Genomic DNA, 13,041 nt, shown 5'->3' on the forward strand with positions numbered 1-13,041 from the left:
AAGAAAAAAAGAAAGGGCTGGAGAGATGATGGCTCAACGATTAAGAGCACCAACTGCTCTTCTGGAGGTCCTGACTTCAAATCCCAGCACCCACATGGTGGCTCACAACCATCTGTAATGAGGTCTGATGCTCTTCTGGTGTGTCTGAAGACAGCTACAGTGTACTTACATATAATAATAAATAATAAAATGTTAAAAAAGAAAAAAGAAAAGCTAGGGTCATCTGAGATGAAGAAATCTCAGTTGGGAAAAACCGCTACCGGAATGCCTGTAAGCAAGTCTGAGGGACTTATTCTTGATTGGTGTAGGAGGGACAAGCTCACTGTGGGCAGGGCCGTCGATGTGCAGCTGTACAAAAATGCAATCTGAGCAAGTCATAGAGGTGAAGCAGTAAGCCACATTCCTTATATGGTCTCTGCATGGGTTCCTGCCCTGCTTGAGATCCTGCCCTGACTTCCCTTGATGATGGTAAGATGAAATAAACCCTTTCCTCTAAATTGTTTCTAGTAGTGGTGTTCACCCCAGCAACAGAAATCAAACCTGTTGGCCCAGGAGTCTTGGTTCACACGGCAAAAGTCACCTCATGCTGCATTCCTCAGAAGACATTCCCACCCTTAAGTAATGCTATGCCTACTTCTCCCAATCATTATCTTGATAGGTACCAGCATCTTCCACCTCTTAAGGGCATAGAAATTAAAACTCGGACAAGTTCAATAACGCATCCACTTGGATATCAGTTATAAGTGGCGGCATCAAACTATGAACTCACATTTATGTCCCAGAAGTGAAAATTAGGTGATAGCAATATGAGGATTTTTATTAAGAAGAGAAATAGATCAACCATAAAAATTCAATGTCTATCAAAGTACTGAGTGGAGAGTAGTGGGAAAGGTGACTGAGTAGATTAGGAGGTGGGAGATGTGAGAGGCACAATGTGGAAAGCGGGGGAATGGGAAGGGAGTGGACATGGCACTTAGCTGAGTTATGCTGAGTAAAGATGGGCTGAACCCAGGAAGGACAGCCACAGGGTAAATGGTGTGAGCCAGCGTTCAGGACCCTTTCACATAGAAGAAGCTGCCTATGCCACAGCTTGCACCAGTGGATGAGTCAGTCTGGAAGGGGAAATAAGGCTATCGAATTTAAATTAAAATGTAGAGTGCCAATAGATTAGAAAACTTAGGGCTGGGGATGTAGCACAGCTGAAAGAGTGCTTGTCTAGCACATGAGAGGCCTTGGGCTCCATTCCCAGGTCTGCATAGAACTAAGCATAGTGGTGAATGCTTATAATCCCAGCTCTCAGGAAGTGAAATGGGGAAGAAGTTTAAGGGCAGCCTGGACTACATGAGACTCTATCCCCCAAACACACACACACAAAATCTAGAAGGGTTTTAATATCCATAATGCACACATAGATAATAGGAAATTGTCCAATGATTAAGAAAAACATAAACACTAAAAAAAAAAAATGGGGAAAGTTTTCCAATTCAGGTTAAATGTGAAATGGGCCTCTGTACTGTGAAGGATAAAACGGCCAGTATCTGGTATGTGCCAGTCATTGAATTGAGTGTTTTAACAGTAACAAATATTTTCATCCTGGCAATAATCCTATATAATATAATCCAGTTCCATTTTAACTGGGGAGGGACAGAAATCAACTTAGTAAAGTCATAAAACCAAACCTAGTAGATCTTTCTGAACCCACATTCATACTTAGTCATTACACCCATGAACTCTGAACTTAAACTAAACTTTAAAAAAAAAAAAAAACCCTCAGTGACTATATGTACTAGGACATGGTGAGAATCTGGTCATTCAAAGGACTGCTGCAGAAAACCCTGCTGTCTGATGAAACAACTAAAGGCAAGATAAACTGGGCAGGAAAGGCTTGTATCTCGGAACTACCTGACCGGCTACAAATTGTTTGTTCCTGTGTCAAACAAGCCTATCGTTTCCAAAGGGTTAACAGCCTTTGCTATGGATGAGGTGAGGTGAGAGTTTAAGAGTGGATCCTGTCAAGCTTAGTCTAGATCAGTGGTTCTCAACCTTCCTAATGCTTTAATACAGTTCCTCATGCTGTAGTGACCCCCAACCATAAATTTCTGTTGCTACTTCATAACTGTAATTTTGCTACTGTTATGAACTGGAATGTAAAATCTGTGGTTTCCAATGGTCTTCTTAGTCGACGACTGTGAAAGGGTCATTTGACTACTCCTCTCACCCCCACCCCCTCCCCAGGAGTCATGACCTACAGGTTGAGAACCAACAGGTCTATATAATCCAGGGGAACTGCTTAGAATATGAACATTGTGTGTGACAGTCTGATCTGAGGACACCACACCACTACTGCTAAGATAAAATATCCCCAGGATCTAATTAGTTAAAATACACTAGACGTATTTGGGTTTTGCCGCTCAGCTGTTGTGGAGCCGAGGATGGACCCAGAGCTTTAGACATGCTAGAACAGAGGCCCACCACCGAACTGCGCCGTTGAATCCTCCGATAAGAAAATAAAATCTTTAAAAAGCCTCGAAAAGATTTCGGTCAATTCCCTTATGAGTATCTGAATCTCCGGCTCCATTACTTCCCTCTGGCAAACCCCTCCACTTGCAGAGGAAGCGTCTGAGGTTGCCCAATGGGCTGTGCTGGTGGCCTCCTGGCGGACTCCGCACTCTCGCAAGCCCCAAGGTCTGCTGAGAGCGGACGCGCGTGGGGGCGCCTCCGGGAAGCGCGTGCTACCCTCTCCGGTGTGAGGTAAGCATCCTCCCACGGTCCAGGGAAGCTCCTACGCCGCAGGCTTCCTAGCCGTGCCAGTTCCTCCGCCGCTTCCTCCAACTACACCCACCCATCCCTTCCTGCTCCACTGACTCTGAAGCGGCAGGGGAGGTGCGGCCTCACGCCCCGCCCATACTATGCCCCGCCCCCAAGGCTAGCATTTCCCCCGTGACCGAGGCAGCGGCCCACAGCCCGAAGCCAGGCCCCGCCCCTTACCCCCCGGCCCAGGTCGCTACAGGTGAAACTGTTTGCTCTGATGAGCGTGCCCCGCCCTATACCCCGCCCCCGAACTCTTCGCTCCTTGCCAGTGGAGAAGCGCCACCCAAGCCCCGCCCATACACGAGCAGGCAGGCCCCGCCCCCGGAGCCCGCCCCTCTTCTCGGCCGGCGCCCCGCGCGGCTTCACAGGGGAACCTGTTTCGCGGCCCGGGAGCAGTGCTTCTTCCTGTGAGGGCCTCGCCGTGCAGCGACTTCTCCTTCCGCTCCTGCGGCTCCCGGGACAGGGAGAGGCAAGCGGAAGGTGCGCGGACGCCGAGGCCTGAGGTGACCGGCGGGAGCTGGGCAGTCGAGGCCACCGGCGTAGCCATGTCGCTGTGGGGGCAGCCGCTGCAGGCCTCACCCCCCCTGGCCGTGCGGCAGCCCCCGACCGCGTCCTCCGGACCTTCGACCTCCCCTCCAGCCGGCGCAACCCTCAACCGCCTGCCGGAGCCGCTGCTGCGGAGGCTCAGCGAGAGCTTGGACCGCGCTCCGGAGGGCCGGGGCTGGCGGCAGCTGGCTGAGCTGGCGGGCAGTCGGGGACGCCTCCGGCTCAGGTGAGCGGGACCGTCAGGCGGGCGGAGGGGTGTGCTCCGTGGTACGGAGTCGCGTGAGACCGACTTGGGCTCCGGGGTCGGGAAGGGACTGGCCCTAGTGGCCCAGTGGCCCCTTCATATCTTCCCGACCCTCCTCCGCCCCTGAAGCTGGAAAGCGATCTCTGCAAATTCACAGGGTTGTGTTAAGTGTAGGGACGCTTATCTGCAGGGTTGTAATCCAGTGGGGTTTAAAGCAAAAGACGGGGATGTGGACTCAGCCCTCGGTACCCAAAGGGTGGGTCTGGAATGACTCCGGTAGGTAAAGGGGTGAAGCGTGCAAGGGTTGCTGGAGGTAGAGAGAATGGAAGAAGAGGCTGGATCTAAACTCATCGTCGTCTACAGTCCCACGAGTTTACCAGTCTTTACTATGAACATTAGACTCTTAAGAAATTAAACGACTTTCCCGGCTGAGAAAGAGACCACTGACGTGACTTGGGGCCACAGTCAGTGTTTCTTAAAATCTGGGATCTCAAGACTTCTCCCCTCCTGAGAATTATGGAAGACCACAAGTAACGTTTGTGTGCCTTCTATATATTTTGCAGGTGTGCACGGATATTCTATTTGAAAGTCAAACTAATAACTCTTAAAATATTTATCTTAAAAGTAATTTTTGTGTGGTAGCAGAAATGATGTCAGGTTGGTTTTTTGTTTGTTTGTTTTGTTTTTTTCTTCAGAAAAAGTTTGTCCAAAAACAAATAGAGCATTGGTTAACATTTTTTAAATCTGTTGCTTTGAGGTTTTTGTTTGTTTGTTTGGCTGGTTGGTTGGTTGCTTTGGTTTGGTTTTTTTGTTTTTGTTTTTGTTTTTGTTTTTAAACAAGATCTTGCTATGTCTTTTAACCTGTCCACAGATTTCTCTGTCCTCCTGTTTCAGTCTCCCTAATGCTGGGATTTCAAACTGGCATCATCATATATTGAAGTCTTTTTCTTCTTGGTTTTTGAGACAGGATCTCACTGTATGTAGCCTGAGGTGGCCTGAACACTATCATCAACCAGTCTGATCTGGATCTTGTAGCAGTTTTTTTGCCTCAGACTGCTGAATGCCTTGAACATCTTTATGGTGCCTTCATTTAATGGCAGAGCTTTATTCTTTTCTATATTTGATTCATTCTATGACAGTGTCATAAGTATCAGAACTCTAGAAACTGCTCTTTTAAGAATAAATAGAAACTAGGGTCTTAGTGCTATTATGAGAAAATGCTTTACCCTTATAAACAACCTTGAAAGTAGTCTTAGGAACTGCACTAGGTGTTCCCTGACAGAACTCGGGACCACTGCTTTGTACCCTTGTCAAGATTTCAGCCTGTCCTTTAACTTCTCTATTTTCTTGTCAAATAACTAAGCTTTGATTTTTTTTACTGTAATTATTTGTATACATCTTTATAAGCTTAGGGACAGAAGTCATTTCTTATTTTGTGCTAAGAACTTCTCTCAGGCAAATACATTTTAAGTAGAGAGAGGAATCCTTTGTTCAAGATTGTATTTGTTGAGTGCTTCTTATTAGCTGGAAGTTCTAATCGACCATTATTTGGGAGCCATCACAGTAGCATATGGAATGCTAAGTTGAGTGTAAATAATATCACACATATATATAGTGCTGTTTAAAAGCATTATCTTCTTTACCATTCCCGACAACTGTGAGCTTCAGAGTTTAGGATTGAGGTGAAGAGTTTAGTGTGGCTATGGGATTATTGCTCAAGTAAAAAAGGCTCATGTTGCCTGACTTTTTAAAAAATCAGAAAATGACAACTAAGCTGGACACATACCTACAATCCTAGCACTTGGGAGGTAGAGGCAGGAGGATCAAGGAGTTCAAGACCAGCGTCAGGTACACGAGACTCTGTCTCGGAGAAGAAGTCAGATAAACAGTGAACTAGCAAAGCTGAGCAGACAAAGGACATGAGTTCTGTACTGGGAAAAATACCTTGGGCTTTGGGTTTTACAAAGTAGGTCCAAAGTATCATCATTCAAGCTCCATAAATTTCTCAACTTCTAGACTTTCATAATACAAGAAATCGTTTCCTTTGTGGGTAGGTCTGCAGAGTATTCCAGGGTTAATTGTAAATCCCGTTATGGAAGGCCCTAGGCTTCCTGGAGAGAGCCTACATGGTGATGAAGACTAAAAGTCAATATACCAAGCCCTGCCTAAAAGAAGCGTGGCTACTACCAAAGGATTGGGTACTTAATGCCGGGTATTAGGTTTCTCTTCTTAAGCCATCAGTACAGTTTTGCTAAGTAAACTGTAGTGTTAACTGTTTTTTGGGAGGAACTTAGAGAAAAGTTTGAAGCCACTTTAGAAGGAGTAGTATGGAAAGAAGGCCAGTTACTTATTGTTCATTTTTAGAATCTTAGAATTTAAGGTAGAGAGTCTGATACAGTGTTTTATATAGTTTATATAAAACTATGTTTTATAGTTTCATGAGTCTTCCAAGATGGTGTTAGATAGCTCTGTGTGAGTTAATTGGGGTTGGGAGGAATGGAGAATCTGGAAATACTAAACTCATATCAATTGAGATTAGAAGAATCAGTTGCCATTAAAAGTTAGTACTGAAAGCCAGACATGGTGGTGCACACTAACCCCAGCATTCAGGAAACAGAGGTAGGCAGATCAATGTGAATTCTCTGCCAGCCAGTGCTACATAAGACGCTGTCACAAAAACAATAACAGAAGTTAGCACTGAAAACCTGGGGCTGGAGTATATGCGCCAAAGGGATATGCAGGGTCAGCTGGTGATTGTTATTATTATGTCTAGTATTGTTTGAAAAGTTCAAATGACTTCATACTGATGAAAGGAAGGCATCTGATGGAGATGGTCATAAAGGCCTTGTCCTCTGATTGCAGTGGGAGCATCTGCTTGAGGGTGTGTAACAAGTCAGGGGAGAATGTGAATTACTTTTCTAAGTCGTTGAATTCACAGCCCCAATCTCAAAATTCTGCCCTTTTTGTTTATTTTTCTCTTTCTTTTTTAACGGCTTGAGACCAGGTCTTACTTTCATAGACCAGGCTAGCCTCAAAGTTATCATGATCCTGCCCCCTCTGCGTTTTGAGTGCCACCATGCTCAGCCTCTTGCCACATTTTCCCCTCGGTCTTTACATCTTTCTTTAAATTACATGAGAATTTTTTTTTTGAGCTCTAATCTTTATTGCATAGAGGAAGAAAAAATTTTATCCTTTTAATGCTAAATGAGTTAAACCCGAGTCTGTAAGAAGAAAGCCTTGTTTTCTTTCATAAGACTAAGCCTGCCTTGCTATTAAGAAAAGACCTGTCCCATGGTAAGAAGAAGCCTGCCTACTCCTTCTGCTCTCTCTATAGCTTCTTTTTTCCTCTTTCCTTCTGCATTCTGTATATTGCTTTCTTAATTTTTTTTTAATTTATTATATAAGTACACTGTAGCTGTCTTCAGACACTCCAGAAGAGGGCGCCAGATCTTGTTACGGATGGTTGTGAGCCACCATGTGGTTGTTGGGATTTGAACTCTGGACCTTCGGAAGAGCAGTCGGGTGCTCTTACCCACTGAGCCATCTCACCAGCCTGCTTTCTTAATTTTTTATGTTGCCTTATACGTTCTAAGTTATTTCACTCTGCATTCTCCCTCTAATCATACTCTCACCTCCTGCCCCAATGCAGCAATGCCCTTGCCCCCATGTAGCAATGCCCTTGCCCAAATGCAGCAATGCTCTTGCCCCCATGCAGCAATGCCCTTGCCCCCATGTGACCCGTCCAGCAGGTCCAGTTATTTGAGGGTCTCAAGGGGACCTTCTCCTAATAACCAAATTGGGGGGTAGAGAGAGATGAGGGCCTTGTGCGAATAACGACACGGAAACCGTTCTGGAATGCATCAAGGCCCCTACATGAGAATTTAATAATACAAATCATAGTAAGAGTCCATTCTGCATTGTCCTCAGAGATTAGGAATATTGAAAATGTTTTTACAATTGATTAATGATGTGATTATTGGTGAGATCATTGATGATTCAGATTGAATCTTTGCAGGTACTCTAGTTTCCAATAACTACTGACCCTGATTCTGTTCAAACTGATCTAATATCAGGTACTTTAAATACAGGATTTCTATAGCCCTAGCTAACCTGGAACTTGTTATATAGACAGAGCTAGCCATGAACACAAAGAGATCTTCCTCTGCCCTTAGGTGCAGAAATTAAAGGCATGTTCCACGCTGTTTGGATAAAATTGGATGCTGCCTTCTTCCAGTTTAGACATACTCTTAGTGTGCCAACATATGTTAATTGGTGGTGAGTGGAACGGCTAAACTACAAGGATTGGCAGAACTTTCAGAAAGCTTAAAGTATCTAAATCCTCTAAGCAGAGTGCTTGAGAGTGGAGCTGTGAAACCTGAACCGAGGGGAAACCATCTGTTGCTTCTTGTCTGCAGTGTAGAAGATGCTCTTTAGTTGCAGAAGTCCTACCCTCCAGCAGATGATGATAAAAATGGAAACATATTAAAAAGATGAATGAAAGTGTCTCCCATTATCTGTCTCATCAGTCTGAATTTTGAAGTGTGCAAGAATTCATGCTTTTATTTCTAAGTGCTTTTCTACCTAATCTTCTCCTAATACTATCCTTCATTCAGGGTTTTGAATACAGTCAAGCTCATTACAATAAGAAACATCTGCTTTTCCCAGATATATGTATGTAGGTGACTATTGCCCTCTACTCAAGTGATTAATAGACATCTTAAATGTCACATGTCCTATACTTAATAGGTGCTCTCCTATAAACCTCTTTCCCTTAGTTTTCTGTATCTAATAAATTACTACATCTCTCCAGTTGTTCAGACCAGAAAATCCAGTTATCCCTGATTTTATTTGTATACACATCAGTTTTGTCAGTAATTCCTGATTGCTCTATGTCCAATATATATTTAGAATATGGCACCCACTGCCATACAAGGTTAAGGTTAAGCCTACATATCTCACCCAATTCCTTCTAATAGTTTCTTGATTTCTCTCTCCTTCCCTTCCCATTCCACCCTGTCCTGAACACAACAGTAACAGTGCTTCTTTCTGAATATTAATACGCAGGTTGGGACTATAGCTCAGTTAATAGAGTGTTTGCCTAGTGTGCATGGGTCCCATCCCCAGCACCACATAAACCACTTACGGTAGCAAATGCCTGTGTCTGGCATTTGGAAGGTAGAGGTAGGAGAATTAGAAGTTAAAGGTCCTGTCCATAGGGACTGTGAGACACACCTAGGATATATAAACCCTGTCTCAGAGAAAAGCTAAGTAGGTGTGATAAGTACAACATGTAATTCTAGCACTGGGGAGACTGAGGCACAAAACATTTTAAGCCAGAAGCCACCTGAACCTAAAACAGTAAAATAAAAAAAAAACCTTAAATAAGGCTTGTTCCTCTACTTAAAACCCTCCAATTGCTTTTCTGTCTGAAGTGGAAAAAAAAAATCTCTGGAGCTAGAGTTACAGGTGATTGTGAGCTATGGAATATGGGTGCTAGGAACTAAACTTAGATCTTTAGAGGGGTACTGAGTTCTCTTTACCATTTTACCATTGAGCCATCTCTCTAGCACCTAAAAATAATTCTTAAAAGCAAAGTTCACCTGTTTTCATAATAAAGAAATTCTTTAAATTCCAAATTCAAGTTTATAGAAACCACATCAAAGGACACTCTTACAAAAACATAACTAAAAAATGAAAGATAAAAGTTGGGTATGGCCAAGCGTGGTGGCACACGCCTTTAATCCCAGCACTCGGGAGGCAGAAGCAGGCGGATTTCTGAGTTCGAGGCCATCCTGGTCTACAGAGTGAGTTCCAGGACAGCCAGAGCTACACAGAGAAACCCTGTCTCGGAAAACCAAAAAAAAAAAAAAAAAAAAAAAAAAAAGTTGGGTATGTAAACTTATCACCTTAGCCCAAAGCCAGTGAGTGCCCGTGCATAAAACCAGTAAAACAAGACGGTACAAAGTCCTGCTGTCACCTTTGTACCGTGTTTGGAACAGAAGTATATGACTTTAATCTGATCTTTGCACCTTGTTAGGAAGGAAAACGGGCTACTAAGCTTTTTCTCTATATGAATTGAGACATCCCTTGGTTATATCTGATGAGATGGCCTATTCATGTATCAGTCAGTGCCTGGTAAACTTCTGAATCCTAAAATGTATATTTTGTATACTGCACTCAAGTATTTATGAATCTCATATTCATTTGAAAACTTAGTAACTTATTTCTAATCTATGGTCTTTGACAGGGCTTCTTCTGCCTTTTTCAGTTGCTGACTTTATAACATTGAGATTCCTACTCAGTGTCTTTCTGAGATATCATCTTTTATGTTCTTAATATTTCTCTCACTGTTCATTTCTGTTCGTACAATTTTGGCCTTATGAGATGAGGGACTTATTCTTTTCAGACAGCAGCATCTGGCCTACTAATTAGTGCCTTCATTTTGGGTCATATTCTACTTCATCTTTAAAGAAAAAGTTAACAGAATTGTAATTCTGTTACCTGGACATATATCATGCTTAAGATTCACCTGGAAGTATATCAGAAATGCTCTCTAAAATAATCAAGAGAGGTTGAATCCAATAGTGATTATCATCTATAGCTTTGCAAACCTTTTGTGCCTTGATTGTGACAGCGACTCTTAACTGTAGAGTCTGTGATACACAAATAAAAATACTTTGTTTTAAAAAAAAAATGGTTGGGCAGTGGTGGTGCACACCTTTAATCCCAGCACTTAGGAGGCAGAGGCAGACACAGGTGGATCTCTGAAATCTAGGCCAGCTTGGTCTACAGAGAATTCTAAGGACAGCCAGGGTTACACAAAAAAAAAAAAAAAAAAACAAAAAACAAAAACCCTGTCACCAAACAACAACAAAAACTAGAAGAGGAAGAGGAAGAAGGAAGAGAAGAGAGGGGGGAGGAGAGAGGGAGGGGAGTGGAGGGGAGGGAAGGGGAAAAGAGAGGGAAAATCACCTGGTGTGGTGCTTGAGCGCTCACCACTTGGGAGAAAGAGACAGATAGCTCTCTGAATTCAAAGTCAGCCTGGTCTATATTTTGAGTTCCAGGCCAACTAGAGCTCCATAGTAAGACCCGGTCTCTAAATAGATAAAGGAAAGAGTAAAGCAAAGTTCTGGCCTTTTCCTCACTTCTAATTGAAGGATAAAAGTTAGATCTGTATCAAGATTAAATTTTTCTCCCATCTTTCAGACTTAATAATTATAGGAGCTAAAGAGATGAAGAGATCAGAGAAGGGAAAGGAGTGCTGGAGCAGGGAGCAGAGTGGGAAAGGGCCCTAGCTTTCATAATGTAATTAGTTTCCTACCAACCAAGGTTTTTTTTTTTTCTATACAGCACCTACAATGAATGGTGCAGCTACATATTAGACATATCATGAATGAAATCTGTTGTTTCAGTGGCCTGGACCTGGAACAGTGTTCTCTTAAAGTATTGGAGCCAGAGGGAAGCCCAAGTTTGTGTTTATTGAAACTAATGGGTGAAAAAGGATGTACAGTCACAGAACTGAGCGACTTCCTACAGGCTTTGGAGCACACTGAGGTTCTTCCGCTTCTCAACCCCCCAGGTAGGTCACCCCCTGCCCCCATTCAGGACTATTCTTCAGAAATTTATGGAGTCAAATTTAGAGAAGAATACCTTTTTATTTATTTATTTATTTATTTATTTGGTTTTTCGGGACAGGGTTTCTCTGTATAGCCCTGGCTGTCCTGGAACTCACTCTGTAGACCAGGCTGGCCTCGAACTGAGAAATCCGCCTGCCTCTGCCTCCCGAGTGCTGGGATTAAAGGCGTGCGCCACCACACCTGGTTAAGAATACCTTTTTTTGACCAGATAAATTGTGTTCAATATTTTTGGAAAATATAAGTACATAGAAGAGCCTCATTCCCCTTTCCCCCATGTTGAGACATCAAAAGTGTTGGATTGTAGTTCAAGAAGCAAACTATACAAAACATTTTTAAGCAATTCTTTAAAAAATTTGAATGTAACCCACATATATGATATTAGGGGATTAAGCCATAATATTGTAGTCCACAAGATGCCTATATTCTAGGAAAATGTATGCTAAAGTATTTACATGTTAGGTTTCTGTGACACACACTGAAATAGTATAGCTCAAAACACAACGTACATTTTTATGTGTGTGTATATAAGGATGAGGTAAAGTGAGGTCAGATGTTCACTATTTTTTATCATTGTAATACTTTTGAAATGATAGCTATATGAATTTATCTTACTACACCTGTATTGAGTGAGGCTTTTCACATAAAAAGTCATGTGAAGAGTAGAGAACAAGGAGCTAGAAAGATAGCAGCCCATCAGTTCAGAGCACTTGCTGTTCTTCCTAAGGACTGGAGCAAGGTTCCCTGTATCCATGTCAGGCAACTCAAAATTGCTTGTAACCCCAGCTCCAGGGGATCCAATGTCTTCTTCTGACCTCTGACATCACCTACACTCACCTACTTATATACAGAAACACAAACACACAAATAAAAATAAAATGCAAAATTAAAACAAACAAACAGGAAACAGGCTGGAGAAATGGATATTTAAAAATTAGGAAACAGTCTATTCTCCAGATAGCTGCTGGTGGACTTGATCAGCTACAGTAACATCAAGAGAGGAAGGGCATGACATCAGAGTTGTTTGATTGGGCCAGGTATAGTAGTCGATGTCTGTATTCCCAGGAAGATCAAGGGTTCAAGGCCAGCCTGACCTACATAGTGAGATCCTGTTTGAGATAAACATTGCCTGGTGGCAGCCGCACTGCAAGCCTCCTTTCCAGCATTCCATATGGCCATATGTCCCCATTAGGAGTGAAGAATCTAGTCAAGTCTAGAAGGGCTGAAAACTATGGACTTGATGGATGGTCTCTGTTTTACATCATTTTGGTGTAGCAATGTTTCTTTATATATCCAAATTGATTATGACTTTTTAAATTATTTGTGTGTACTATTATATTTATGTGTATGCACCTGCATGAGTGTATATTCACCACATGTATGCAGATGCTTGCAGAGGGCAGAGGAGTCCTGGAACTGGAGTTATAGGTAGTTATAAACTACCCACTGGTGAGTTATGGGAACTCAACGTACATCTTTGGTGAAAACACTAAACAGTCTTAACCACTGAGCCATCTCTCCAGCCCTATGATTATGTGTTCAATATGAGAAATTAGGGACAGAAGATATAGTAGTAAATGGTCAATTACACCTATGAGAAACCCAAACTCAAATTGATGTCTTGAAGGTAATATATTACTTCTACCTGAAACACCCAGAAGTAGATAAGGCTTCCTGAGAAGTAGAGAAGAGCTGTAAGTTTAAGGTTTTTCCTCATCCTTCTTGATATTGACTTCCTTCTACGACTGACACTCACCTAGCCTAGAATGTCTGCTGGATGTTCTTAGTCTCATTTATCATCGTCCC

The 13,041-nt window shown here is 42.8% G+C and overlaps 1 protein-coding gene across 2 annotated transcripts in view; it reads left to right on the top strand.

Moving 5' to 3' along the window:
• The first annotated feature begins 3,167 nt into the window (after window positions 1–3,167).
• Malt1 (MALT1 paracaspase) overlaps window positions 3,168–13,041 on the top strand; it is a 49,935-nt gene continuing 40,061 nt past the window's right edge. For both annotated transcript variants that reach the window (XM_021150577.3, XM_021150578.3), the window contains exons 1-2: window positions 3,168–3,583; window positions 11,014–11,180. In XM_021150577.3, coding sequence (XP_021006236.1) covers window positions 3,357–3,583; window positions 11,014–11,180 — 394 coding nt within the window. In that variant the 5' untranslated portion in view covers window positions 3,168–3,356. The remainder of the gene's footprint in view (window positions 3,584–11,013; window positions 11,181–13,041) is intronic.

Source organism: Mus caroli, unplaced genomic scaffold (genome assembly GCF_978045245.1).
Source record: "Mus caroli unplaced genomic scaffold, Mus_caroli_1 scaffold_19, whole genome shotgun sequence".
Taxonomy (NCBI): domain Eukaryota; kingdom Metazoa; phylum Chordata; class Mammalia; order Rodentia; family Muridae; genus Mus; species Mus caroli.